The 27,718-nt window shown below is 38.3% G+C and overlaps 2 protein-coding genes across 5 annotated transcripts; one reads left to right on the plus strand and one right to left on the minus strand.

Annotated features, from left to right (window-relative positions):
- Positions 1–4,904: 4,904 nt before the first annotated feature.
- Positions 4,905–27,489, plus strand: LOC134799877 (protein adenylyltransferase SelO-like). Of its 2 annotated transcripts, XR_010145478.1 has the most exons (13): positions 4,905–5,253; positions 5,701–5,864; positions 6,737–6,817; positions 6,969–7,132; positions 7,803–7,978; positions 8,323–8,422; positions 9,190–9,350; positions 9,694–9,815; positions 9,981–10,110; positions 24,759–24,885; positions 25,911–26,023; positions 26,675–27,003; positions 27,174–27,486. XR_010145478.1 is itself a non-coding variant. In XM_063772295.1 (12 exons), exons 1-12 carry the CDS (start codon positions 5,062–5,064, stop codon positions 26,795–26,797), a joined length of 1,653 nt encoding a protein of 550 aa, XP_063628365.1. In that variant the 5' UTR covers positions 4,905–5,061; the 3' UTR covers positions 26,798–27,489. The 2 variants fall into 2 exon arrangements, 1 of the variants encoding a protein (XP_063628365.1); XM_063772295.1 differs by having other exon boundaries at positions 26,675–27,489.
- LOC134799880 (cytochrome P450 6B2-like) lies at positions 11,710–21,392 on the minus strand. Of its 3 annotated transcripts, none has more exons than XM_063772301.1 (3): positions 19,897–21,392; positions 12,596–12,804; positions 11,711–12,427 (listed from the first exon to the last, which is right to left on the minus strand). In XM_063772301.1, exons 1-2 carry the CDS (start codon positions 21,323–21,325, stop codon positions 12,635–12,637), a joined length of 1,599 nt encoding a protein of 532 aa, XP_063628371.1. In that variant the 5' UTR covers positions 21,326–21,392; the 3' UTR covers positions 11,711–12,427; positions 12,596–12,634. The 3 variants fall into 3 exon arrangements, with proteins under 3 accessions (XP_063628370.1, XP_063628371.1, XP_063628372.1); XM_063772302.1 differs by having other exon boundaries at positions 11,713–11,897; XM_063772300.1 differs by having other exon boundaries at positions 11,710–12,804.
- Positions 27,490–27,718: the final 229 nt, after the last annotated feature.

Raw genomic sequence — 27,718 nt, forward strand, 5'->3', positions numbered from 1 at the left:
TAAATAAAGTTTAATTTAATACATTAGATTTGTTTTATTTTACTATGTTTCTACATGAATAACTTAAAATTAATGCCGTTAAAATAATTTTCACCGTTGGTTAAAATTCTCCCACATTTCAAAGTTTGAGAACCTGTAAACAGCATGATGACGTAGGCGCGTGTCAGTTAGGTCATACGCGAATCTCGGAATGGAGTACCAGGCGGAGTATATTATTATACCATGGTGACACCCACCCCCCTATCGAACCTCGCGTGATTTGCGCACAAGCCCAAAGTGGGGCAAAGTCATAATCATCAATATCATCATTAATGTAAAATTTCACTTTGTTCTGTTCAATTCAGTTCAAATTTAGCTTAGATGGACTCTTAATTTGTAAATATAGCCGGTCAAACAACTTTGTCAGTAGAAAAAAGCGGCAAATTTAAAAAAAACTAGATGACAACCCGGCTTCGCTCGGGTAAAATAAATAATAGTAATAGGTAATACTCATTTTGAATTCAGTAATTATTTACTTTTAGACTTCATACCTTCATCAAGGCGGTTACAAACCTATCTCATCTCAGAAAACTTTAAATCCGTAACATACAATCATAACTCGAAAAATTTACTATTCCGATATATCTAAAAACAAATATGTAATTAAAAAAAACTAATCCGCTTTTCTGGTAGCAGTTCGGTTCTGTAAGGGTCGCAGTTCTAACCTAACTTACTTCTGGTTGCAGTTTGGTTCTATAAGGATCACAGTTCTAACCTGACCCACTTTTCTGGTCGCAGATCGGTTCTGTGAAGGCCGCATTTATAACCTAGCCCACTTTCCAATCTCAAAAGAGGGAACCCTTTTGTACCTACCCTTCATGGCACTAAAGTGAAAGTATGGAAATTATCACTACTATTTCATTCTTTAATATTAATGCCTATCCGTTAATATTAAATTCGTTTACAAAAAAAAAAACTGAATAAGTGCGAGTCGGACTCACCCATCAAGAACGGAACACTTTTTAAGATTTGTTGTTATAGCGGCAACAGAAATACATCATGTGTGAAAATTTCAACTGTCTAGCTATCACGGTTCATGAGATACAGCCTGGTGACAGAGGGACAGTGGAGTAAACTGAAATAAAGGTTCCGTCACACCGGCGCGATTTCAGAGCCGGGCCTGAGCGTTTTATATGAAAAAGCGGCGCGCCCCGCTCACGCGCCGCACGCGAAACGCGCCTGTGTGACGGAGCCTGAAATGTCAAACCGGGCAAGTGCTCGCGCACGAAGGGTTCCATACTTTTTAGTATTTGTTGTTATAGCGGTAACAGAAATACATCATCTGTGAAAATTTCAACTGCCTAGGCCTATCACGGTTCATGAGATACAGCCTGGTGACAGACAGACAGACAGACGGACAATGAAGTAAAACTGAAATAAATGTCATATACCTACTAAGAAAAACCGGCCAAGTGCGAGTCGGAATCGCTAATAGGTTCCCGTTTTTTAGTTACCCTTCAGGTACGGAACCCTAGTATGAGTGTAATAGATTTGTAACCGGTCAGTAATGTGAGTCCCTTGGAGAAGCAGAGGTCTAGTCTAAACCCCCACTTACCATCGGCATTAACAGCCTTGTATTCTTGTTTGCCACCAACATGTCATATTAAACATATTAATAAAAATTTACTCGGTCAACAATGTGAGTCCCTTGGAGAAGCAGAGGTCTAATCTAAACTCCCACTTACCATCGGCATTAACAGCCTTGTATTCTTGTTTGCCACCAACATGTCATATTAAAACATATTAATAAAAATTTACTCGGTCAACAATGTGAGTCCCTTGGAGAATCAGAGGTCTAGTCTAAACTCCCACTTACCATCGGCATTAACAGCCTTGTATGAGTTGTATGCTTGTTTGCCACCAACATGCCATGTTAAAACATATTAATAAAAATTTACTCGGTCAGGAATGTGAGTCCCTTGGAGAAGCAGAGGTCTAGTCTAAACTCCCACTTACCATCGGCATTAACAGCCTTGTATGCTTGTTTGCCACCAACATGTCATATTAAAACATATTAATAAAAATTTACTCGGTCAGCAATGTGAGTCCCTTGGAGAAGCAGAGGTCTAGTCTAAACTCCCACTTACCATTGGCATTAACAGCCTTGTATGCTTGTTTGCCACCAACATGTCATATTAAAACATATTAATAAAAATTTACTCGGTCAGCGATGTGAGTCCCTTGGAGAAGCAGAGGTCTAGTCTAAACTCCCACTTACCATCGGCATTAACAGCCTTGTATGCTTGTTTGCCACCAACATGTCATATTAAAACATATTAATAAAAATTTACTCATTTCATCAGTCATATCCAGCCTAGCATTGCATTGGCCCCGCTTAAATATTTCTTTAATTTGTTTTTAGTATTTGTTGTTATAGCGGCAACAGAAATACATCATTTGTGAAAATATAAACTGTCTAGTTAATCTAGTTATCACGGTTCATGAGATCTTGAGATACAGCCTGGTGACAGACAGACGGACAGCAGAGTCTTAATATTTAATAGGGTCCCCTTTTTACCCTATGGGTACGCAACCCTAAAAAGTGACCAAGGCCTCCAGTGCCCTAGGCTGGAATCAAAGCAGCGTCCTCTGCTATTGCAGCAGGTGCCTGTGCCATTCTGCCACCGGGCCACCCACGGCGGCATAGGTCGAATTTTTCCAAGTATACTTATTCGCCATCCCTAAGCCTAAATTAAGTATTTTCTGAAAATAATTTGTTTTGATCTAATAACATATTGGAGTCCTCGTAATAGGGGTCCCGTTTTTACCCTTTGGCTACAGAACCCTAAAAATCAACCTTGTTTTGGTACTATGTACTACGCTTCACTATGACTCTGAAATTTTAGCAGGAATTAATATTTATTTTGTTGTCACCTGTCAAATTAGAATAGCCTTTATTGACCAAAAAATTAAATTTCAGCACATATTACATTTAAATAAATTCACATTTCATTTATATCAATTAGTTTCAATATTTTTTCCTTAGTAACTTTATTAAATAATTTTTATGTCATTGCTTTTTAATAATTATTTCAGTCTGCCTTCTTGGCATAGGCCTCCCCCAGCTCTCTCCACAGCTCTCTATCCCTTGCCGTCCCTATCCAATTAGGTCCCGCATGCTTCTTTATGTCATCCGACCACCTCATTATTGGTCTCCCTTCTCTCCTTTTTCCATCTCTAGGATACCATTCCGCTTCCTCTCTATCCCACTTATCTTTACCTTCCCTTGCCATATGTCCAGCCCAACCTGTTGCAGTCAAAAGTGTGAACTGGCCAAAGAACTTTTAACCGACAAAAACAGGCAAAACTGCTTTTGACTGAGCATGTTGGTCAAAAGTAGTTTTACCTGAAAATCATACCTATTTCTGGCAGCAGTTTCGTTTTTAGGGCGTAGCAAAAAAAAAATAACCCTAACCTACCTATCTCTGGGAACAGTTTCGTTTTTTGGGCGTAGCAAAAAAATAACCCTAACCTACCTATCTCTGCGAGTACTTTTGACTGATAGTAACAGTCACAACACAATTACTATTAACCAATGATTTTCAGGTAAAACTACTTTTGACCAACATGCTCAGTCAAAAGCAGTTTTGCCTGTTTTTGTCGGTTAAAAGTTCTTTTGACCAGTTCACACTTTTGACTGCGACATATATACTATCTATATATCTTATTATATTTAATCTTATATTCAACTTACATTGACTCCGGAGATAACTTATTAGCTTTATGCAGTTGACTTTCCAATTCACCGATACACCTCAAATTTGATTCATAGTCTAAAGCACAGTTATTAAATATGTCCACAATACACTGTAGCTTTTTGCACTGATTCACACTGGCAATGTAATTAATTAGAGTGAGTTACAGTCAGCTGGCACTTAACTCAAAGTTTCTTTGAACAACGTCATTTTCATCTCGCTCACTTATTAGTTTATCACAGCTGCTTCAAGGTTGCTTTCACTTGCATTTCCAGGTAGCTAGTAGTGCCTTGACATGTAAGAATATTTGGAATCATTCTGAAATATTAAAATACAACTGAGAGACCGATGTTTATACTAAACACAATACACCCATGGAACGCTTTGAAGTTCAAATCTCGTTACGTTACGATGGCGTTTGCACTTTGCACTATGTTCGGTGACTATTTTTTATTGTTAACACACACAATACACTATTTAACAGGTTTTTATCACGTCTGGAGTACCGGATAAAGTATTTTCGAATAACAGCCGTCGTTGACGTCTAGGCAGTGTTGCTATCGTCTTAAAAGCCGTAACAGACTATCGCACGTTCTGGCTTAAAAACAAATTTATGTAATAATTATACCGGTATACATATCCATATGAAACGAAACTTAATGCAAATAATAACCATTATACATACCGGAAAGTCATCAAATAAACAGTAATATTCGTCTTGCTTTTTATTAAAAAAAAAACGACCAACCTAACTTGTAAGCATGTTTGCAGTTTCTAAACGCAACGCATAGCTGTCAAATGTCAACCAACAAATTGAGCCTTTAGTATTGTTTGTCGAAATTTTTTCACTTTTAAATGCAAAATACGCGACAATACGAATTTTGCGGATATATGTTCTCGATTCAAAAGTGATATTTTTTCAAGCTCTTTCGATTGAGCATAATTTAATTTGTTTCTACCGTCAAAGCCGCTCGCGTTTATATATAAGGATTAGGCGCTAAGGGTTATTGTCCCATAGAAAATTTGAATTGACTTGTTTACCGGCTATAATTATTTACCATACCAGTTCCAGTTTGACATCCATTAGATGCATATTCTATTCGTTGAGGACATCACTATGTTGGTATTTTGATATCACTAAACATCCACTAGTGTCACTGTCACTGTCAGTGTCAAATTTTAACGACCAAATCCATTGCACAACATTTCAACAAAAAACTTGTTTACAAAATCGTACCAATTTCTGTCATATCAAAATATCGTCGCATGATGATATGCAAGATATAATCGCTATTGCAAAAGCTCTCAATTATAACCGGATATTTCCATGAGGCGGGCGTTTTGCGTGTTTGCCGCTCTCCAGAACGATACCACTGTGCGAGCAGTTTCTAAGATGAAATTGATGAGTAACTTTAAGGAGTGGAAGTTTAAATATCCACCGAATTATGCAGAGCTGCCTATTGATGAAAACCCGGCGTACAACGAGCCCGTAGCTGTTAAGAATGCTGTGTTTTCTAAGGTAATTTTTTAAAATGTTTTATTATTGTAAGTCATGTGACGAGAAAGGTACCACGAATAAATGGTAAATAATTTTAATAATGCTTTATATAATGTAAAGGTATTACGAATAAATGTGGAGGAAGGTACGAGGAAAGGAAAACCGAAGAGAAGGTGGATGGACTGTGTGAGAGGTGATATGAAACGAACGCAAGTGAATGATGAGCTGACGGGCGAGAGAGAGGTATGGAAGAAAAAGACATGCTGCGCCGACCCCAAGTGAATGGGACAAGGGCAAGCAAATGATGGTCTGAAATTATGAATAGATGTATTAGTCACTTTAATTCGATATTATCATCATATTCATTGGCTAGCTATTTAAAAACATTGATTTTTCAATAAGAAAATATCAATTTTTCAAAAATTGAAAACATTTTGATTTTTACCTTCTCCGATTCTATAATTCCAGGTACCAACTGAGCCTTTAACTGGCACCATCCGTCTAGTCTGCGCATCCGAGGATGCCCTGAAATACCTGTTTGACCTGGATCCCAGTGTGGCTGAGTCTGAGGACTTTATCAACTTTGTGGCTGGGAAATACCAGCCCCCAGGAGGGCTGAGTGTTAGCCATAGGTAAAAGAAGATTCTCATCAAAATTAAGAAACGAAATAATTAAACCTTGCTTTCACAAAGTAGTGGCTGTTTATTACAATCACTGCGGCACTGAGCTGAAAGATCTTAATACAAAATATGGTTAAATTATAATATAAGTTACACTACTTGCCGCAGCAAACATGTTAAGTAATCTGTACTTTTAACCTCAATATATTTATTTGAATAGCTACCTGTAGCAGGCTATTTATAGAATTCATTTTCCATTGGCTAAATTGTTTAAACCTCAAATCAATAGGATCATGATTTTCAAACATCTAACATTTAAATCAGTGGTCCGCAACCTTTTAGCAGCCAAGGGCCACATAGTAGTTAAGGAAGTTGACGTGGGCCGCTCTTTGTTTACCTTTTGGACGCCAATGACCGATATATCCGCACTGCAGGTTCAACGCCAAAGACTGATTAATCGGTCACAGACCACAGAGCAACATATACCTATGTGCATATGCATCTTTATGCATTCAATTTCAGTTATGACACTTCGGTGACGTGGCGTCCGCGTGACAGCTTTTGTGTTTGACACCATCAAATAGGTTAATATGTGTGAATTTATCAGATATTGTTCTTTGACAATATTACATACAAAATAGCCAGGGGGGCTCGCGGGCCGCAAGTGAGAGGTTCGCGGGTCGCATGCGGCCCGCGGGCCGCCAGTTGCCGAACGCTGATTTAAATTAATGATTTTTCTGTTAGACAAAAAATCCATATTATTTAGACACATTTTTGTGGGTTGCGTCTTTTTCCCTACATTATGTTCAAAAAGGACTAAGCACATTCTACATCTTTAAAGAAAAACATTTGATACTTATAATATAAGGATAAATATATTTCAGGTATGGAGGTTACCAATTCGGCTTCTGGGCCGATCAATTGGGTGATGGCAGAGCCCATGTTCTTGGTGAATATGTTAACGGGTAATTATAACAAAAATGATTGTCATTTGCGTTTTGTTAGCTAACAATTTAGATATGTTTAAAAGAGGACTTTTTTCTAGTTTAAAATAACTCAACATGTTTACTTTCACAGAAGTTTTTACAAATTTGCCTACCAAACTTTTTTTTTCAGCAAGGGTGAAAGCTGGCAACCCCAACTAAAGGGTTCCGGTGAGACCCCGTACTCGCGCTTTGGCGACGGCCGCGCTGTGCTACGATCGAGTGTTCGCGAGATGTTAGCGTCAGAGGCTATGGTCGGACTTGGCGTGCCCACTACCCGAGCCGCTGCATTGGTGGGTAAGATTTCTTTTACTCTGTGTTCCGCCATTTTGAAAAAAATCCAATAATTAAATCAGTTGAGAAATGCGAGCTATAGATTTAGCTTTCATAGTATTATTTTAATATAAAAGCTAGTGATATAGCTGGGGCCCATTTCTTGAACGGTATTAGACTTAAGAGGCCCACTGATTACCAGTTTGCCGGCCGATATTAGTCTGTCAGTTAAACGCAAAATTTTCCGTTTCGTTAAATTTTCAGCTCCGAAAAACTGACAGGCTGATATCGTCCGGCAGCTTAATATGAGTCTACAAACAGTCAAATGCATTCCGGGAGTGGGCAGTCAACGTGAAAAAATGTTCAATCGCTGGAAAGTGCAGGGGTCAAAATGTCCATACGGAACCGGCTGTCTATGTGGCAAAAAGGTAGGTTAGGTTCGTTAGGTAGCTTCAGATGCCCGAAGGGCAAACCGCCCAGAAATAGGAGCCCCGCGGTCTAGATACGTCTAGTTACATAGACAGCCGGTTCCGTATGGACATTTTGACCCCTGCACTTTCTAGCGATTGAACATTTTTTCACGTTGACTGCCCACTCCCGGAATCATTTCGCGCGGCGCGCCATATCTTTTGTTTTCTTTTAAATTTCTGGCTTTACACCCTTTAATGAATAATATTTATATATTTTATTTCAGTGAGCGACGACCACATGGTATGGCGCGACAAGACGTACTCCGGACGAGCGAAGCAAGAGCGAGCAGCTGTAGTGATGCGAGTGTGCCCTGCCTGGTACAGACTTGGATCTTTTGAGATACTCGATAAGAGGAAGGAGCCTGACACTATGAAGACACTTTTCGAGTTTATTATAAAGGTAAATCTCTCCTTATCCCTACTAATATTATAAATAACATCTGTCTGTTACCTCTTCACGCTTAATCCGCTGAACCGATTTAGATGATATTTGGTATACATGTTATAGTCAAACATCGAACCTCCGGCGCTCCTAGGTTCCAGTCCTCAGGTCTAAGAGTCTTAGTCAAAGCCCAGAGATAATTAGAGACCCGGAGAAGTACATAGGGTGGTTTTTATCATTTATCATCATCAATTCATGCCAACGTAATTGCAGGCAGAAGATGGTTTACTTAAACAATATATGTACATCAAAAGTCTGTTCCTTTTACAATAGCAATAGCTAATCACTAGTACTTCTTTCAGTATCATTTCCTGTCAATAGATAGTGAGGATGAAGACAGATTCGTCAAGTTCTACACAGAGGTCGCTCACAAGAATTTAGACATGGTGGCGGCTTGGCAAGGTATCTTAATAAATAGGTATATCTAAACTAATATCTCAAACTGAGGAGATAAGTGTTTACAGTTTTTTTAAATACTACGTCGGTGGCAAACAAGCATACGGTCAGCCTGATGGTAAGCAGTCACCGTAGCCCATGGACGCCTGCAATTCCAGAGGTGTTACATGCGCGTTGCCGACCCTATAGTCTGTATCTTTAGGTATTTAAATAAAAGTAAACAAACAATTTGTACATTTTCGGGTAGTTATAACATTTAGGTATTGGTTAACCAACCGCCTGGATCAGTCACTGAACCGCCTGACTTTAACCTACATTATTTGAGCATGTAATGTTTTCATCTACCCTCAACTGGCTTAAAGAGCCATTTGAGGGTAGATTTTGTTTACTTTTATTTAAATGCCTAAAGATACAGAGTAAACACTCCGCACCCTCGTTGAGCTCTGGCAACCTTACTCACCGGCAGGAACACACCACTATGAGTAGGGTCTAGTGTTTAAAGTCACATTATTTTGCAGTTTTTAGGGTTACGTATACTTACGTACCCGAAGAGATGACAATCAGAAGATTAACCTATCCACCCATCTTTTCTCAATGTTTAAATTCCTCTTGCCGCTACAAAAAATTGTGTGATGGTGTGAAACTCTTGAGACGCGAGTCCGACTCACACTTAACCGTCTTTTGTTAACTAGGTGCATTGGGTATATATTTCTGGAAAATTTGAGAGAATTGCTTGTGACCAAAAAATTAGTATTTTATTTTTGACTCCCCAGGTGTAGGCTTCACTCACGGCGTCCTAAACACAGACAACATCAGCATACTAGGTGTGACCATAGACTACGGCCCGTATGGGTTCATAGACCACTATTACGGGAGCTACGTGCCTAACACATCTGACGACCTCGGCCGCTATGCTTTTGACAGACAACCTCAGGTATTTAACTTATTATTAGAGATGTACCGGATATCGGGATACCGGATAGTAACTTTGCTTGATTTCGGAGTAAACAAATTGAATTTAAGGAACAGTCACGGTCATAATCGTACTCGTTTATTAATTTTAAAATAATTTAAACATTCCACTTACTTGCATAATTGCATTGCGCACTCATTTCAAACCTAAAAAATGAGTCTGCGCGAAAGTTCACCTCCCCTCCCTCCTTGTCACACATTTTCATAGGAAAAAGATAGGTCGTTCATACGCAATTACGCACAGTCAGTAACAGTGCAGTGTAATGTTTTAGTTCTGTACTAAGAATTCTCCTTTTTCTTAATAGATCCTGCTGTGGAACTTGGAAAAATTCGCTCTCGCGTTAGAACCCATCCTTCCAGAGGATCAGAAGCAGAAGATTAAAGAAGTTCAAGCCACATTAGAAGAGTACGTCAAGAGGAAAGTGCTGTAAGGTTTTTTAATTTATTTTGAGGAATCTTACGTTAAAAAAAATTAAATCAAAACTTGCGAAACATTATTGAATTAAAAAACTACGTTGGCGCGATCTAGAAATCCTTAAAATTGAGTATAGCGCCATCTGTTTGTACATCCCTAACAACAATGTTTCCCCAGGTCCACATACCTTCTGAAACTGGGTCTGAAAGAAATTCAAGATGGCGACGGAGCTCTGATAGAGGACTTCCTCAATCTGATGCAGGATACCATGGCGGACTTCACCTGCACTTTCCGACAGTTAGCTGAGGTATGTTCATATTATAATTCAAGATGGCTACGGAGCTCTGATAGAAGACCTCAGTTTGATGCAGGATATCATGGTGGACTTCACATGCACCTTCCGACAGTTATCTGAGGTAAGTTCATATTATCATTCAAGATGGCAACGGAGCTCTGATAGAAGACCTCAGTTTGATGCAGGATACCATGGCGGACTTCACCTGCACCTTCCGACAGTTAACTGAGGTAAGTTCATATTGTAATTCAAGATGGCAACGGAGATCTGATAGAAGACCTCAGTTTGATGCAGGATACCATGGCGGACTTCACTTGCACTTTCCGACAGTTAGCTGAGGTAAGTTCATATTATAATTCAAGATAGCGACGGAGCCCTGATAGAGAACCTGCTCAATCGGATGCAGGATACCATGGTGGACTTCACATGCACCTTCCGACAGTTATCTGAGGTAAGTTCATATTATAATTCAAGATGGCAACGGAGCGCTGATAGAGGACCTGCTCAATCTGATGCAGGATACCATGGCGGACTTCACCTGCACCTTCCGACAGTTAGCTGAGGTAAGTTCATATTATACTTCAAGATGGCGACGGAGCCCTGATAGAGGACTTGCTCAATCTGATACAGGATACCATGGCGGACTTTACTTGCACCTTCCGACAGTTAGCTGAGGTAAGTTCATATTATAATTGTTCGCGATAAACTCAAAAACTACTGAACGGATTTTGATGCGGTTTTCACCTATCAATAGAGTGATTCTTGAGAAATGTTTAGGTGTATAATTTGTTAACCCGTGCGAAGCCGGGGCGGGTCGCTAGTAATAAAAAAATTAAGAACTTATTTCAATTCTCTTTATTTATTTTTCTTCGTAAGTTAGGTTGTTTATAACAGGAATATAAAAGAAAAAAAATACAAAAAAAATACATATAAACACATTATAAAAAGCCTAACCTAGGGTGCCGCCGGCAACAGGGCTTGGCCCAAGCTGCCGGTGGTCAGGGCCGCAGAGTGAGGAACCGACGTACTATACCCGCCGTGTCCAAAATTACCGCCTTCTGCATTTGACCCTATTTTAATTATCATTGATAAACAGTAAAATACGTGACAGGCATTAAATTGGAAGCAAGGTTGTCCAAATACGCAGCAAATATATTCGTAGTTACTTATATAAAATATAATAGTTTTGATGCAATGTACATAAAGTGACGCCTGATGCAATTTTCATAAAATTGTCGTCATAGGTTGTCGCAGTCTAGACGTCGAACGAGTCACGCGAACATGATTATATACAATCAAGTCATTCTGGTTTGTTAGCACGTCAAAATAGCAGTTTAATTCTTGCCGAGAAGAATATTATAAAACTAGTGGCTCTTGAGCTGTAGATAACGCGATAAGCTTAAAAAATTTTAAAATTAAAAAATACTTCGCTTTGTAATTATCACAGCGAACTCACAATGGTCTTACGCTTAAGTCCTTGAAGCAAATTTCCGCCATTTTTAACATTTTATGAAAAACAAAACGACAGAAAAATTCTATCTAACTATCAAATCTGCTTACAAAATTTCACGATAATCGGTTAAGAAATGCGAAAGTATTTTTGACCAAGGAGACCGTATAAACTGTTATTCCCTACTTCTATCGTTTAGTAAATCGTAGTTTGACACCCCCAATAGGCTGTGTAACGGTTGCCTTCGGTTCCATTTTTAATTTAAGCGGCGTCCCGTCTGCGAGCGACACGCGGTACTTGCGCAGGTATCTTATGTGGTGCGTAGCTTTAATATGGTACTGCTTCAGAGCTAATTATTAGTTCTCTCTCTTAGTAAATCGTTGTTTAACACCTCCAATTGGCTGTGTAACGGTTGTCTTCGGTTCCATTTTTAATTTGAGCGGCGTCCCGTCTGCGTACGACACGTGGTAGGTACTTGCGCAGGTATCTTATGTGGTGCGTAGCTTTAATATGGTACTGCTTCAGAGCTAATTATTAGTTTTCTCTCTTAGTAAATCGAAGTTTGACAACTCCAATTGGCTGTGTAACGGTTGTCTTCGGTTCCATTTTTAATTTGAGCGGCGTCCCGTCTGCGTACGACACGTGGTAGGTACTTGCGCAGGTATCTTAAGTGGTAGGTAGCTTTAATATGGTACTGCTTCAGAGCTAATTATTAGTTCTCTCTCTTAGTAAATCGTAGTTTGGCATATCCAATTGGCTGTGTAACGGTTGTCTTCGGTTCCATTTTTAATTTGAGCGGCGTCCCGTCTGCTTACGACACGTGGTACTTGCGCAGGTATCTTATGTGGTGCGTAGCTTTAATATGGTACTGCTTCAGAGCTAATTATTAGTTCTCTCTCTTAGTAAATCGTAGTTTGACATCTCCAATTGGCTGTGTAACGGTTGTCTTCGGTTCCATTTTTAATTTGAGCGGCGTCCCGTCTGCGTACGACACGTGGTAAGTGCGCAGGTATGTGTGCGTAGCTTTAATATGGTACTACTACATACATCTGGTTTTGATACTAGACAAATCTACATAACTAATTCTTACTTCTTTCGTTTAGTAAATCGTAGTTTGACGCCTCCTGTCGGCTGTGTAACGGTTGCCTTTGGTTCCATTTTTAATTTGAGCGGCGTCCCGTCTGCGAGCGACACGCGGTACTTGCGGAGAACCGAGATCAAACCGGAGATCACTTGCATCTTGGCTAGGAGGTATCCTGGAAAAAAAAAATTATAATGTTACTTTCTTATAATATTGAGCAATAAAGAACCGACTTTAACTTGTAGTACGCCGATCTTACAATAGGCATGTGTGTGATAAAACAGTGTAGGTATGCAACTATACATAATTTATAGTCCGTATCTTTAGGTATTTAAATAAAAGTATACAAAATCTACCCTCAAATGACTCTTTAAGCCAGTTGAGGGTAGATAAAAACATTACATGATCAAATAATGTAGGTTAAAGTCAGGTCGGTCAGTGATAGATTCAGGAGGTTTTGTATTTGGTTGGTTAACCAATAAATGTTATAACTACCCGAAAATTTACAAATTATTTGTTTACTTTTATTTAAATACCTAAGGGCACAGCATAGTAGGGCATTAAAACACTCTTTTGATGTTTATAGTAAACTCGATTTTAACTCGTTTCATAAACCCACACTAGTGTTTTCATTATGTAGCAGTCACATAAATAGTCGAGGATGGAAGCCCTAAACGACGGCGATGCATGAACAAAAGATTTCCTTTGGCAGGTTTGGTCCTTAGGACCCAAGGATGGATTTAAGAAGTGGAGCCACCGAGATTTTTGATGTAAATTTTTAGGGGGGAGGAGGCTCTCAACTTTATCTTGATATCTATATCATTTTAGTTACTAGGCCAAGTTTTGGTATCGTTTTCGTATAAATCGGGGATGCCGAATTCATTTATGATATCATTCCGGCACCATTCCGAAGTAAAAACACATAAAATATGAAGAAAATACTTTTTTTTAATCCTCTTCACGCTTAAACTGCTGAACCAATTTAGTTGAAATTTGGTGTAGAGATGGTTTCAGTCCCAGGGAAGAACATAGGATACTTTTAATGTCAAAAATAATCCCTAAAGGGTGTAAAAAGGGAGGTGGAAATTTGTATGGGGATTCAATAACCGCTGAACCGATTTAGATAAAATTTGGTATAGACGTAGTTTGAGTCCCGGGGAAGAACATAGGATAGATTTTATTCCAAAAAAAATCCCTTAAAAATGAAAGGTAAGGTGTAGGATTGTATGAGAAATCAATACACGCTGAACCGATTTGGATGAAATCTATGTCTACATCTTTGATTTAGTTGAAAATGATACTAAACTTGACTTAGAACCTAAACTTAAAGAATTATAAACCTCAGACGTCGCAGACGCTTAAAACCCTCCCCACCCCCCACCTGCATCAAAAATCTGGGTGGCTCCACTTCTTAAATCCATCCTTGGGTCCTAAGGACCAATCCTGCCAAAGGAAATCTCTTGTTCATGCAACGCCGTGGTTGACCTTTTTATGCTCTGAGCACACTCAACTAAAACTACTATTTAGTACTTAGTAATATTTTTTGTAATTTAGTTCTTGACCGCTGTAAAACATACCTAGCTAGGTATAGTAATACCAAAAAGAATAGATAGTATAGAGGGGTCCTGTCATTGTAAATTTTGTAGTCACTGTAAATTTACTGCCATCTATCGACACACGACTAAAACTCAAAATGAAAACGTATAAAGTTATGAAAAAATGTATATATATGGATAAATGATTTTATTATTTTTATATCATTACGATCCATGTTCATTCACTGATATCTATGTGTTGTCACGCCATCTAGCCGAGGATAGGCTAAAGGTGTGTGCGGCATCTATTCGAGAATGACTTTACTTGAATTCCGAGGCACGTTTTTTCCTTAGACTTTATTCGTCTTATACGAAGTTACATATGTCTTTGGTAATACTAATCTGATATGTTGTAAGTATTTAGGTTTCATTATTGTTATTCATTAATTGGGTAGACGGTCAGATAGGTAGGACTTAGGTACCTAACACAAGATAACCCATACAACCATTTCCAGTCGCCGTTACGACGCGGTGTTGACACATCTTGTGTCGACACCGTCTGTTTCGGTCACAATTCCAGTCGCAGAGTCGTCGCCGTGTCGACACAGTTACCAGAAATGGGGAAGGGTCGACACATGACACAAAGTGACATAAAGTGTGGTCGCCGTGTGCACACATTGTTTCGGGTTTGCGACTACTTTATGCCAAAATCATTCGTTCATTCGTTCATTTTGTTCCTGTCAAATGGAAACTGTCAGATGGAAAAATACTTAAATAAAAATAAGTGACATTAATACGCCATCTCTTAAACGGATTACAAGACGTAATTATATATTGTTTGCATTTATATTACAATATGACTTAAATTATTATGGGGAATTAAACTGCTCGAGTGATTTGATAAACTAAGTGTAATATAATCAACGCGCCACCACATTGTTGTAGTTTAGCCGGAAATGAAATTGTTTACTTCTCAGTGCCTGTGTTCATAACTATATTATTTGAAGCATTTTTAGTACTTCGATGCGTATACTATACTTAAATAACAGAAATAACGCTTTACATACTACCAAACTTGTTAATTATGATGTATAAATATGGTTTAAGGCTGAGAAATATTGCAGTCACAAAGTAGTTGCAATGTTTCGACTTTGTGTCGACTCTGTGTTGACACATGACACGCGCTGTCAAAAGTAATAACAAAGTTACTGGATTTGCAAAATGGCTCCTTGTGTTGATTTGTTTTCAGATATTCTCAAAGTGTAAAAATGCCGTGGTCAGAGATGGGCATTAATCGATTAACTGTTTATTCGACTAATTAATGGAATAAAAAAAGTTAATTCTCAAATTTTAATCGCGATTAGTTTAGTCGACCTAACATAGATTGAAATTGAATTAATCTGAATATTAATCGAATAAATTATCGATTAAATCTCGATTGAAAGTTGACAGGGGGCCATTTTTGTACGTAAAAATAATAGAAATGTCTTGCATGCAGATGGTAGCAAAACACTTTGTCATAAAAGTCGAGATGGGTGTCGATATATAGGTTTTAGGGAGTGCCGATTTCGAAAATAATTATCATTTTGGAATCCGAAATGGCGGCCATGCACTGTGTCATAAAAGTCGTCATGGATGTCGTTTTATACGTTTTAGGGGGCCCCAATTTTGAAAATGATGACCATTTTGGAATCCAAAATGGCGGCCATGCACTATGTCATAAAAGTCGTCATGGGTGTCGTTTTATAGGTTTTGGGGGGCGCAGATTTAGAAAATGATAACCATTTTGGATTCCAAAATGGCGGCCATGCACTATGTCATAAAAGTCGTCATGGGTGTCGTTTTATAGGTTTTGGGGGGCGCAGATTTAGAAAATGATAACCATTTTGGATTCCAAAATGGCGGCCATGCACTATGTCATAAAAGTCGTCATGGGTGTCGTTTTATAGGTTTTAGAGGGCGCAGATTTCGAAAATGATGACCATTTTGGATTCCAAGATGGCGGCCATGCACTATGTCATAAAAGTCGTCATGTATGTCGTTTTATAGGTTTTAGGGGGCCCCGCTTTCGAAAATGATGACCATTTTGGAATCCAAAATGGCGGCCATGCACTATGTCATAAAAGTCGTCATGGGTGTCGTTTTATAGGTTTTGGGGGGCGCAGATTTAGAAAATGATAACCATTTTGGATTCCAAAATGGCGGCCATGCACTATGTCATAAAAGTCGTCATGGGTGTCGTTTTATAGGTTTTGGGGGGCGCAGATTTAGAAAATGATAACCATTTTGGATTCCAAAACGGCGGCCATGCACTATGTCATAAAAGTCGTCATGGGTGTCGTTTTATAGGTTTTAGAGGGCGCAGATTTCGAAAATGATGACCATTTTGGATTCCAAGATGGCGGCCATGCACTATGTCATAAAAGTCGTCATGTATGTCGTTTTATAGGTTTTAGGGGGCCCCGCTTTCGAAAATGATGACCATTTTGGAATCCAAAATGGCGGCCATGCACTATGTCATAAAAGTCGTCATGGGTGTCGTTTTATAGGTTTTGGGGGGCGCAGATTTCGAAAATGATAACATTTTCAATTTAAAAATGGCGGCAATGCACTATGTCATAAAAGTCGTCATGGATATCGTTTTATAGGTTTTAGGGGGCGCAGATTTCGAAAATGATGACTATTTTGGATTCCAAGATGGCGGCCATGCACTATGTCATAAAAGTCGTCATGGATGTCGTTTTATAGGTTTCTGGGGGCGCAGATTTCGAAAATGATGACTATTTTGGATTCCACTTTTATGACAAAATACGTAGCCGCCATCTTGGATTATAAAATGATCATCGTTTTCGAATTCTGCACTCCCTAAAACCTATAAATCGACATCCGTGACGAAGCAAGTTATCTTTATTTTCAGATCTAACAAATTGCTACAGAATACAAAGGACAAAAAAGAAGCGAGGAGGTAATGAAACAAGCAAAAATACAGATGATTCCTCGACGCAATTGGGTGATTCTTAAATTGTGTCCAGATTTTTTTTGTCATAAAAGTTTATATTTTTCACATATTACTCTCACAAGTTCCGTGACATTTCGACCTTGTAATTTTTTAAGTAAATGTTTTTGTTTATCTATGAGGATCTCACTAGAATAGTATAATCAAGGTATGTTTATATTTGATGAATGAAATAGTAACGCAAAAAAAAAAATATTTGTGTCTTATATTCCTGCCGAAGACTTTTATTTTACCTTTTCCTTCTACACAAGTTTGGCCAAGTAATAAGAATTTAGGGCTCTCAATTGTATTTTGACTTCTACAACAGTAAAGCTACGAGGCCATGTTTGGTATCGTTTTCGTATAAATTCGCAGTACCAAATTTAGTTAAGGTATCACATTGACACCATTCCGAAGTAAAAACATATAAACTTATTAAAATACTTTCTTTTAAACTCCTCTTCACGCTTAAACTGCTGTACAGTTTTAATTTAAATTTGGTACACATATATTTTGAGTCCCGAGACAGGATATAATAAGTTATCTCAAAAATCATCCTTTAAAGGTGTGAAATGAGGTGTAGGGGGGAATTCAGAATTGACTTCTTGAAGAATACTGTTTAAGTTTAGGTTTGAAGTCATGTTTTTTCATCATTTTTAACTAAATCAAAGATGTAGACCATCCCAAATTTCATATAAATCGGTTCAGCGGTTATTGATTTCCCGTACAAATTTCCACGCCACTTTTCACACCTTCAAAAGATGATTTTGGTTATAAGATCTATCCTATGTCCTGTTCCGGGACGCAAACTATTTCTATACCAAATTTCAACGAAATCGGTTCAGCGGTTAAGCGTCAAGAAGAGTTTCAAAAAAACCGGCCAAGTGCGAGTCGGACTCGCGTATTAAGGGTTCCGTACATTAAGTCCGACTCGCGCTTGACTGCACATTTCTAATAGGTTTTCCTGTCATCTATATGTAAAGAACTATTTTGTGTATTCAGACGGACATACAAACAGACGCACGAGTGATCCTATAAGGGTTCCGTTTTTTCCTTTTGAGGTACGGAACCCTAAAAAGATTTATTTTTATTTTGTGAAATGGTGTCAATGTGATATCTTAAATGGATTCAGCACCCCAGATTTATACGAAAACGATACCAAACACGGCCTAGCACCTTCACTGATATAGATATATCAAGATAAAATTGAGAGCCCTAAATAAACTTTCAAGAGCGGATATCTCAAAAACTATTCAACATATCGAAAAAATTGACTGAATAAACTTGTAACAAATTAAATAAACTTTCATTTTGTATAAGTGGCCATGTCGCTGAGATGCATAGTTTCCGAGATATAATCGAAAAACGGGAAAATGGGACCTTCAAAGCCCCCTCTCTCCCCCCCTCACCTCCTAACTTGTCAAACCGAGTTACGGAGTCAAAAATTGTGTTCCGAGCATTTCCCTCTACAACTTTTGGAGCATTCGTTGCCTGACCTAAGTAGCTTATTGAATTTCTTTAAAAACTTTTCTGTAAAAGGTTGACGGGTGTTGGGTGTTTATATGGTTTCGGTCGATTATTATCATTTGCATTGCCCATGATGACTTACTAGAATTACGAGCACACGAGACACTAATAGTAGTTTGACAAACCTTGGTTTTCAAGAGGTATTTTATATTGACATTTGCTGTCACAAATTTGCTGTCAGATTTAGTCGCAAACCGCACGCAAAGTGCACACAAATGTGTCGACACCTTGTTACGGAAAAGTGTAGACACGGCGACGACACTTTGTTTCGAAACAATTCTAGACACATTGTGTGGACTCTGTTACGACACATCTGACATTTAGTTACCACTTTGTGATTCTGCGACTGGAATGGTTATATGGGAACCTTGTACAAGGCAAACTGCGTGTTATTTAATATACGCAGTTAAAAAGTTTATTTACGACTACGGCCAAAAGGAAGGGTTATGATTTGAACAGTATAAATATGTAAATGTTTGTTGTGTGCCACCGGAACGCCAAACTTTTGTACCGATTTTGATCATTTAAGTGTCAATCGAATCGTCTTTATGGCCGAGTGTTAAAAAATCAAACACGCTCTTAACCGATAAACAAAATTTCAAAAAAGAAGGTTTTACAAAAAAAATGCTTCAAATCGAACAAACGAGTCTTGAAAAATGGCATGCCTATTTTCATAAAAAAATGTCACCCAACATTTGTGATAACTACCTTTTATTAATTTAAAAATATTCGCAAAATACTTTTTCAAAACAATATGACCACGCCCTAAAAACAAACAATTTATTGCAAAATTTAATACGAAATGAAATCCGTATTAACAAGCATGTCAGCACAAAATTACAACATAACCTAGTAAGGCCCAATGGGCATTACAATGTACAAAAGAAATGGTATATTATTTTATTTGCTTTATAAAAGGTTCTAATTACACTGAAATGAAGTGTACAGTGGCGTTCAAAAGTGCATGGATAGATGTCGACCGTAATGCCTTAATATTACGGTTGAAACATCTCCATGCACTTTTGAACGCCACTGTACACTTCATTTCAGTCTAATTAGAACCTTTTATAAAGCAAATAAAATAATATAGCATTTCTTTTGTTTCACTGCTTTTTCAATGATACGAAATTCATCCCAATTTAGACAATTTCAATTTATTATACAACTAGGTTCAAATTAAAAAATAGAAAAAATGTTCATAGTGAATTACCGATACAAATCCTCTGCCCCTCTCCAAAAGGCATGAACGTGTACGGCCTCACTTTCCCCTGCAGCCTCTCCGGACGGAAACACTCCGGATCCTCGAACCATTCCGGATTCCGGTTCAGATGGTATATCGGCAGGTGCACCCTACAACCCTTCTCCAACACCACCCCTGTAGGCATCGTGTAGTCTGCCATCACTTCCCTTGTTATCACCCCTAGGACTGGATAAAGACGAATGGTCTCCTCCATACAAGCCATAAGATATGGCATCTCAGTTATGCTTTCATAAGTGATTTTACCATCAGTTTTCTTCAAATATTCATCGATTTCTTCATGCGCTTTCGCTTGAGCTTCTTCATTCTTCGCTAACTCGTATAAACACATGCTTAAAGTAGTACTTGAGGTCTCGAAACCCGCAGCAAAGAAACCAACTACCAAAGCTACTATAAGATCTTCGTCAACTTCAAGCTCAATTTTCTTATCACCCCAAATATTATCACCAGTAAACGTAAGTTTACCATCTGTCTTCATAGCTAGTATTAGATCTATAAAATCGTTTCTGGATGTCGGTTTGTGTTGCCTTTCCTCGCATATTCCGTTCACTAGCTTACTGAAGAAGCTTTTTATTTCCGATGGAAAATTCTCGAAGCCTAATCCATAGAAAACTCCAGGCCATATCGCGCGAGCGGTCGCTTTTAAAGCTCTGTATGTAGATATCTCGAAGATCATATTACCCATGATTCTAAAAGGATTGTTTTTGTTGGTACAGTCTTTCTCCATAAGGTTTGTGTCAACGCCAAAAGATACAGAACATATGGCATCCAAAGTATATCTTGTCATTAAATAACGCACTTCTGCTACTTCTGAATCTGCTAATTCGTAATCAATCATGTCTTCCAGCATTTTAGAACATTTCTCTATCAGATGGAACATGTTCCTCATCTTCTTTATAGAGAATAATGGAGAAAGATTCTGCTTTAAAACTTTCCATCTGTCCCCGCCTGAAAAGAAAAGATTCTCCGTAATAGTTTCACTGTGGTAATAATCGGTGATTTCTCTGCCGCTAAAATATGCGTAGTCTTTCGTCAAAATCAGCTTGATGATTTCAGGGTCCTGTGGTATCAAAACTGGTTCCGTCCCATAAAATGCTCCAAAATAGGGTTCATTCGGGAATTTCTCGCATAATTTCTGCACCTCGGAGCCTATGTATTCCTTGGTCAATATATAACCGGCATAATTCCCGAGTAAAGGAACAGGTTTTGCGTATGGAACTCCCCTTTTCTTCCAGTAGTTAAATTTCTTAGTTGACACATAGTATAAATACGCAACTAGTAAAATGAGAGACGCGAGTAGTATCGTAGTGAGCATTTTGTGTGCGTTAGAGCGACTGAACGGTATCGTTGTGTTATGTGTTATTATGATGTTGGTGGCCATGATTCTAAAAGTTGTATAGACTGGTGTTTTAATAATAGCCTGTATTTGGTTAAATGTCGTTGACCCTTTGACACTGGCCACCTAAACTAATAGACGAAACACACTTGAGGTCACCACACATAAACGCTCTCATACATATTTCGTATGGGAACGCGAACGCTATTTTCAGTTGCGCCCACAATTTCGGTACTCGTGTAAATCAAAAAATAACCGGACAAGTGCGAGTCGGCCTCGCCCACCGAGGGTTCCGTACACATTTTTTTTTTCTTTTTATAAATTTAGTTTTCAGATTATTCCCTATACTTGTATTGTAAGACGATATTACTTGCCAAATTTCATAGTTCTAGGTCAACGGGAAGTACCCTATAAATGATTCCGTTGCGAATTATACGTTTTTTGCGGCAAAAAATCAATATTAGGGTTCCGTACCCAAAGGGTAAAAACGGGACCCTATTACTAAGACTCCGCTGTCCGTCCGTCCGTCCGTCTGTCACCAGGCTGTATCTCATGAACCGTGATAGCTAGGCAGTTGAAATTTTCACAGATGATGTATTTCTGTTGCCGCTATAACAACAAATACTAAAAAGTGCGGAACTCTCGGTGGGCGAGTCCGACTCGCACTTGTCCGGTTTTTTTAATAATTGCCGCCGCCGCTGAATCTTTTTTTTTTACGTTAACTTAGAAGTTTGATTTTTTCACAGCTTCGATCACAGCTTCGATAAGGGACTGTAGAGTGTAGACTAGAAGTATATGGTTTTAATTTCAACTCGATGCCTCGACGCGCATAATGCGGTGTCTGGTTAGACTGTACCAATACTGCCAATTGATTTCGTTATAATATTGTCAAGCATGGGATATTCGACAGCAATCATTAACTGTAAACTTCTTTTTCATCGCGCTCTTAAAAAAAATTGCTTTGCGCTAATATAAATGAGCTACAAATTAAAACCTTATTAAGTACCTATTCTAACATAGATTCGATTTACTATAAAATACTGATTTTAAGCTAGAATTAGATGTAGGGCCACGTAAGCCCTTGTTATTTGGTCACAGTACTGTTTGTTAACTTTGATAGAGTTCAATTAAGAGTAATTGCTGTCTACGTGTACCTTATCTAAGACTACAATATTGTACGCGCATAAATAGGTCACCTATTTATCTATGTATTTATTTATATCAAGTATTGAACCTATGTAGTGAATGTTCATGCTCGCAATAAATATAATCGTGGTTTATGTGACTGCTACATAATGAAAGGCATTAAAATACGAGTGTGGGTTTATGAAACGAACAGAGTTACATAAATGGATCACACAAGTGTTTTAATGCCTTCAATTGTTTTCTTTAAGCTGTATCTTTATTGAGGTGCAATAGACAGTATTTTTTCTGTGTATGCACAGTTAAATAGTGTTTTATCTAAACACATTTTATAAGTATGATGAGTACCTATTTAAGTAGGTTTTAGGGTTCCGTACCCAAAGGGTAAAACGGGACCCTATTACTAAGACTCCGCTGTCCGTCCGTCCGTCCGTCTGTCTGTCACCAGGCTGTATCTTATGAACCGTGATAGCTAGACAGTTGAAATTTTTATATATAACAACAAATACTAAAAACAGAATAAAATAAAGATTTAAGTGGGGCTCCCATACCACAAACGTGATTTTTGACCGAAGTTAAGCAACGTCGGGCGGGGTCAGTACTTGGATGGGTGACCGTTTTTATAGATAACTAGACGGGCCCGCAGCTCCGCTCGCGTAAATGAAATAAAGAGTTCGTCTTATGTTTAGTTAAATACCGACATTATTATGTATTCAACCCTGCCATGGTTTAAAACTGTGATAGGGATTTCTTATTTGTAGCCGTTATTTGAATAACTCAATTCGCAAATTTGTCAAAAAATGATGTGATTTGATAAAAGGCAAGATTGTATTTTTTCATCTACACTTATTTATTTAAAACTTGTTTCAAGATAAAATTAGTATTTGTTCTTATAAGTCTAGTTGCAAAAACGTTCATTAGATTAATTTTCGCCTTAAGACGAATTTGGACGACCACCCCCCTTAAATCGCCTTTTCATACAAACATAGGTAGTCTAGTCCTCTCGGTCTTGCGATAGCTCTCGCCAGTCGCCATGGCCGAGGTTGAGCAGGTCTTGAGCAACTACGTCGTTTCAGCGGTACCTAGGACGTCCACTCGGGCGTCTCCCATTTTGTTGTCCCAAGTACCTGCGCTCTCTTCACGGCACGATCCTCTCCCATTCTCTCTAAGTGTCCGAGCCACCACTGAATTTAGCCGCTTTTGTCTCAATATTTCGCCACTATATCAGACCACATCCTTATTTCTATGGCAATAAAATTATATTACGATATTTGGCCGACTGCTGACTGTACATTTGCTTATTTTTATCAGGTCGCTCAATAACATCTGAACATGCACTTTAATCTACCTACATAACTTACTATCAACTTTGTATTTTTGGCCCCTCTCAGCATTCTTAGCCCGTTCCCCGGACGAATGGCAATGTTTGCCGAAGCCGTGAAAGTCAATCTGAATAATATAACTCAAAAATAAATTTAAAACAACAAAATACAAATTGATAATAATAATATAGTAATTACTTTGATTGATAAGAATGATAAGTCATATATGACATAAATCACTCGTATGGTCTCTATCTATAGACTAAGGTTGAGGTTGGCAGCACTTTTTATTTTCGTCGTGTAAAAATACTCAGAAATACCTGTATACCAACATGACAAACATAATTTAGTTTACTTTAACTTACGGATTATTTGGTCTAATCTGTAGCACCGCCAAACGAAAGCAACCGAGAGTTGCCGAGAAATGGCCGATGAAGATTGTTATGAAAATTTATTTTCCTTATTGTAAATTAAATACGCATCGGAAGCGATAGTTTTTATGGTCTAGTTCTATTCCCATATGTAGATAATTGATTTGAACAGGTTTTTCTTATCATACGTGCGTCGTATTCGAGAAACGTGTCAAAAAGTTTTTTAGAAATTTGTAAGGCGCCATCTCGCTTCTTTCCTCGTTTTTTTATCCCGTTCTGGTTTTTCAATTATATATATATGATAGTACGGAACCCTTCGTTTGCGAGTCCGACTCGCACTTGGCCGGTTTTTTAGTGTATGTTTTATAATTTTTCGTTAGTATATGACATCTATTTCGGTTTCTGAGGTTGTTTTTGTTAATTTTTTGTATTTACTTAATTAGTGACTTTTGATACTGAAACCCACCCAACCGACCAACCAACCAACCCAACCAACTTATCAGTAGAAGAACGCGCGAAATTCAAATTTTCTATGGGAGATCAACCCTTCGTGCCTACATTTTTATAATTTGCCACCTTTTTCTACTGGCAAAGTATCTGTGCCAGAGTATATTCGACGGTAACATCGGTGTTTGTTCACAGGTCGACCTGAAGGATTTAGAGGACGTCTCTAAGCTGGAAACCAGGTGGTCCCTCACCAAGATCAGAGAAGGCAAAGGGTGGGGCAAGTGGGTGGAGAGGTACAGGCAGAGGATCGAGAAAGAAAATGGTGAGTTTCAGCGATCCACTGTAAAAGCTTTCTCAATGGGCCATTAAGGCCATTTAATTTTTTTTAAATACCTATAAAGTTGTACAATACACTTTTTTTTTATTGTGGAGTTTCATGTTATTTCTATTCAGAATCCCGAGCTCTTTCGTTACTAATGGGATCAAAAAGTGTCCCAAAATGTCCATTCATTTTCTGTTCCTTCCATAACTTCAATTCCCTTACCGCCATACAAAGTCTATGAAATAGTTATTTGTACAACAAGAGATCAAAGTTTGATATTTCTTCGAGTGCTTATTTTGAGTCCCGTGCAAGCGAAAGATTCTATAATAGATTCACGAGCGTAGCGAGTGAATCTAATTTAGAATCTTGAGCGTAGTAAGGGATTCAAAAGCGCACGAGATGTAAATAACTTTGATCTCGTGTAGTAGGTACACAAAATTTTTCACCCTAAGCAGTGAGAACATACCTAGAGGGACAGAGATAATAGAACCCAAGTATATCGAAATTGTATTAGACCCCGCATGTTGAAATGACATTTGACTATAAAGGTCATTTGAATGTCATTTTGTCTCACTCAGTGAGCAAAATCGCATTTTGCTCACTGTTTTTAAGAAGCAAAGTACCCTTGTTCGGGCTGCTGAGGTGAAAAATAAATAGTACCGGAATGGAAATAACAATCCCACTGAATCGCAATAACGCCTGTCAGCTGTAACACTGATGATAATCGTTTGTCTAGTTTAACACTGTGTTTGTTAGAACGAGATAAAATTTAACAAAGGTGTGCCAAGTTTTATGAATAATAGGGATAGTCTCTAAACTAAACTAACCCAATTTTACGGAGAACTTGGCATGCGTGTAGGAATAGGTACAAAAATGGAAGTCAAAACAATTCATCATGAAATGTTATACTTTACATACCGTTTAGGTGTAGGGTTTGGTTTTCTAGGTTGCCTTACGATGTTTTCCGTCAATGTAAACTTGTTAAGCAAGTGATATTTGAGATATATCTTATCAAATATTTGCAGTGAGTGAAGAAGATCGTCGTTCACGTATGACAGCCGTCAACCCGGTGTATGTGCCGCGCAACTGGATGATGCAGGAAGCCATCACAGACGCAGAAAACAACGACTTCACTAAGGTATATCATCTTAATACTTTAATTGCCAACCAGGCAATCAAGACATCCGCGCCAGGGCACAACGATTTCGTCATATAAAGCTGTACTACCACGATCCCGACTATCGGGTCGTCCGGCCTGGGAACGAAATCATAAAATACCTGATAATCGGATTTTCGGCATTGAATGTGTTAATTAATCTTTCTCGCGTTATCCCGGTTTTTGCCACGGCTCATGGGAGCCTGGGGTCCGCTTGGCAACTAATCCCAGGAATTGTTTTTACGAAAGCGACTGCCATTTGACCTTCCAACCCAGAGGGTAAACTAGGCCTTATTGGGATTAGTCCGGTTTCCTCACGATGTTTTCCTTCACCGAAAAGTGACTGGTAAATATCAAATAATTCACGCTCGCTATAAGGTGAAGGTCTGTGAAAGCAGGTGCATTAGGCGGCTTAGGTTTATACAGTGTGACAGATACAGGTATTACTTGACACTTACATCCAGCTGCAAAGTGCTTAACCACTTATGAATGAATTCCATGGCTAATGTGTTCATGCAATTTTGCAGCTCGCTGTACATTGAACTCTTAGATTAGATTGATGAGAACAGGGATTAATATCCTCGTACCTATAATAGCTTATGAACTCCGTAGTAATATATTTTCTGATTCCAGGTACGGTTTCTCCTGGAGTTGTTCAGAAGACCATTCGAAGTGAACGCCGAGGCCGAGAAGCTGGGATACACTTCCCAACCTCCCAGCTGGTCCTACGGCCTCAAACTGAGCTGCTCCAGCTAAACCTTGTTTTTACATTCCCATACTAAAATGACATGACCATCCAGGACCGAAGAGTATGGTCAAGAATGTCAAGATTGACGAGGAGAGCCGACTCCAAATGAAATGGGATGTGGCTAGGCAGAGAGAGAGAGATACTAAAATGACATTTGGATTACCCCAATTTGTCAAACCGATAATATTGTGTGATAATATTGTGTAATAATATTGTTCAGTGGCGTAGCTAGGCGACGGTCCATTTCGCTCATGGCCTCGCGCTCCAAGGGGCGGCTCGCGCGAGGCCCTTTCGGGCACAGTGAAAGAAAAAGGTCTCGCAGATGTGATTTCGCTCACGGCTAGATTAGTTCACGCTACGCCGCTGATATTGTTTTATAAATAGGATAATTGGGTCGTCAATTAGCCAACTGAAATGTCATTTTAGTATCAGCTATATGGAAACATAAAAACAATGGAATAAGTATAATTTTCATAATAAAATATTTTTTAGGGAAGTTTGGGGACGGATAGAGAAGTTAGGATATTTTAAAAGTAAAGTTACAAACAAGAACAGAATCGTTAAATAAGTATGTATAAATAGTGTTTACCCTGTATAGTTATTTTGTAATATTTAATATTTGCAATAACTTTTGTTGATATAATTTGGGAAAGAATCGCTCATTATAAATATGCTTTATCTATATTTAAACTGATGAAGTAAAATTATTATGAAGTCTCTTAAATGTATTTTTTTAATTATAAATTAAATATAAAAACACTTTTTTCCATTCTAATATTCACTGGAATTAAGGAGCTTGACTGTACTCAGTCGTGTTGTTAAATATATATTTATGATGTTTATTTTCATACAATATACGTACTTTTTGTTTAACTATGTTTTATTTATAGTTAAGCCCAACTATTTTTAACTATTCATTGCAAAAGTCT

The sequence above is a fragment of the Cydia splendana genome, chromosome 19, assembly GCF_910591565.1.
Source record: "Cydia splendana chromosome 19, ilCydSple1.2, whole genome shotgun sequence".
NCBI lineage: Eukaryota > Metazoa > Arthropoda > Insecta > Lepidoptera > Tortricidae > Cydia > Cydia splendana.

What these genes read in the sequence shown, in the direction of transcription:
- LOC134799880 (XM_063772300.1), bottom strand. Translation starts at nt 21,325, where the DNA reads ATGGCCACCAACATCATAATAACACATAACACAACGATACCGTTCAGT. An exon ending in GGGGCAGAGGATTTGTATCG is followed by an intron (nt 12,805 to 19,896) that starts GTAATTCACTAT and finishes TTTTTTTTCCAG; the next exon opens with GATACCTCCTAGCCAAGATG.
- LOC134799877 (XM_063772295.1), top strand. Translation starts at nt 5,062, where the DNA reads ATGAGGCGGGCGTTTTGCGTGTTTGCCGCTCTCCAGAACGATACCACT. An exon ending in TACGTCAAGAGGAAAGTGCT is followed by an intron (nt 9,816 to 9,980) that starts GTAAGGTTTTTT and finishes ATGTTTCCCCAG; the next exon opens with GTCCACATACCTTCTGAAAC. An exon ending in AAAACAACGACTTCACTAAG is followed by an intron (nt 26,024 to 26,674) that starts GTATATCATCTT and finishes TTCTGATTCCAG; the next exon opens with GTACGGTTTCTCCTGGAGTT.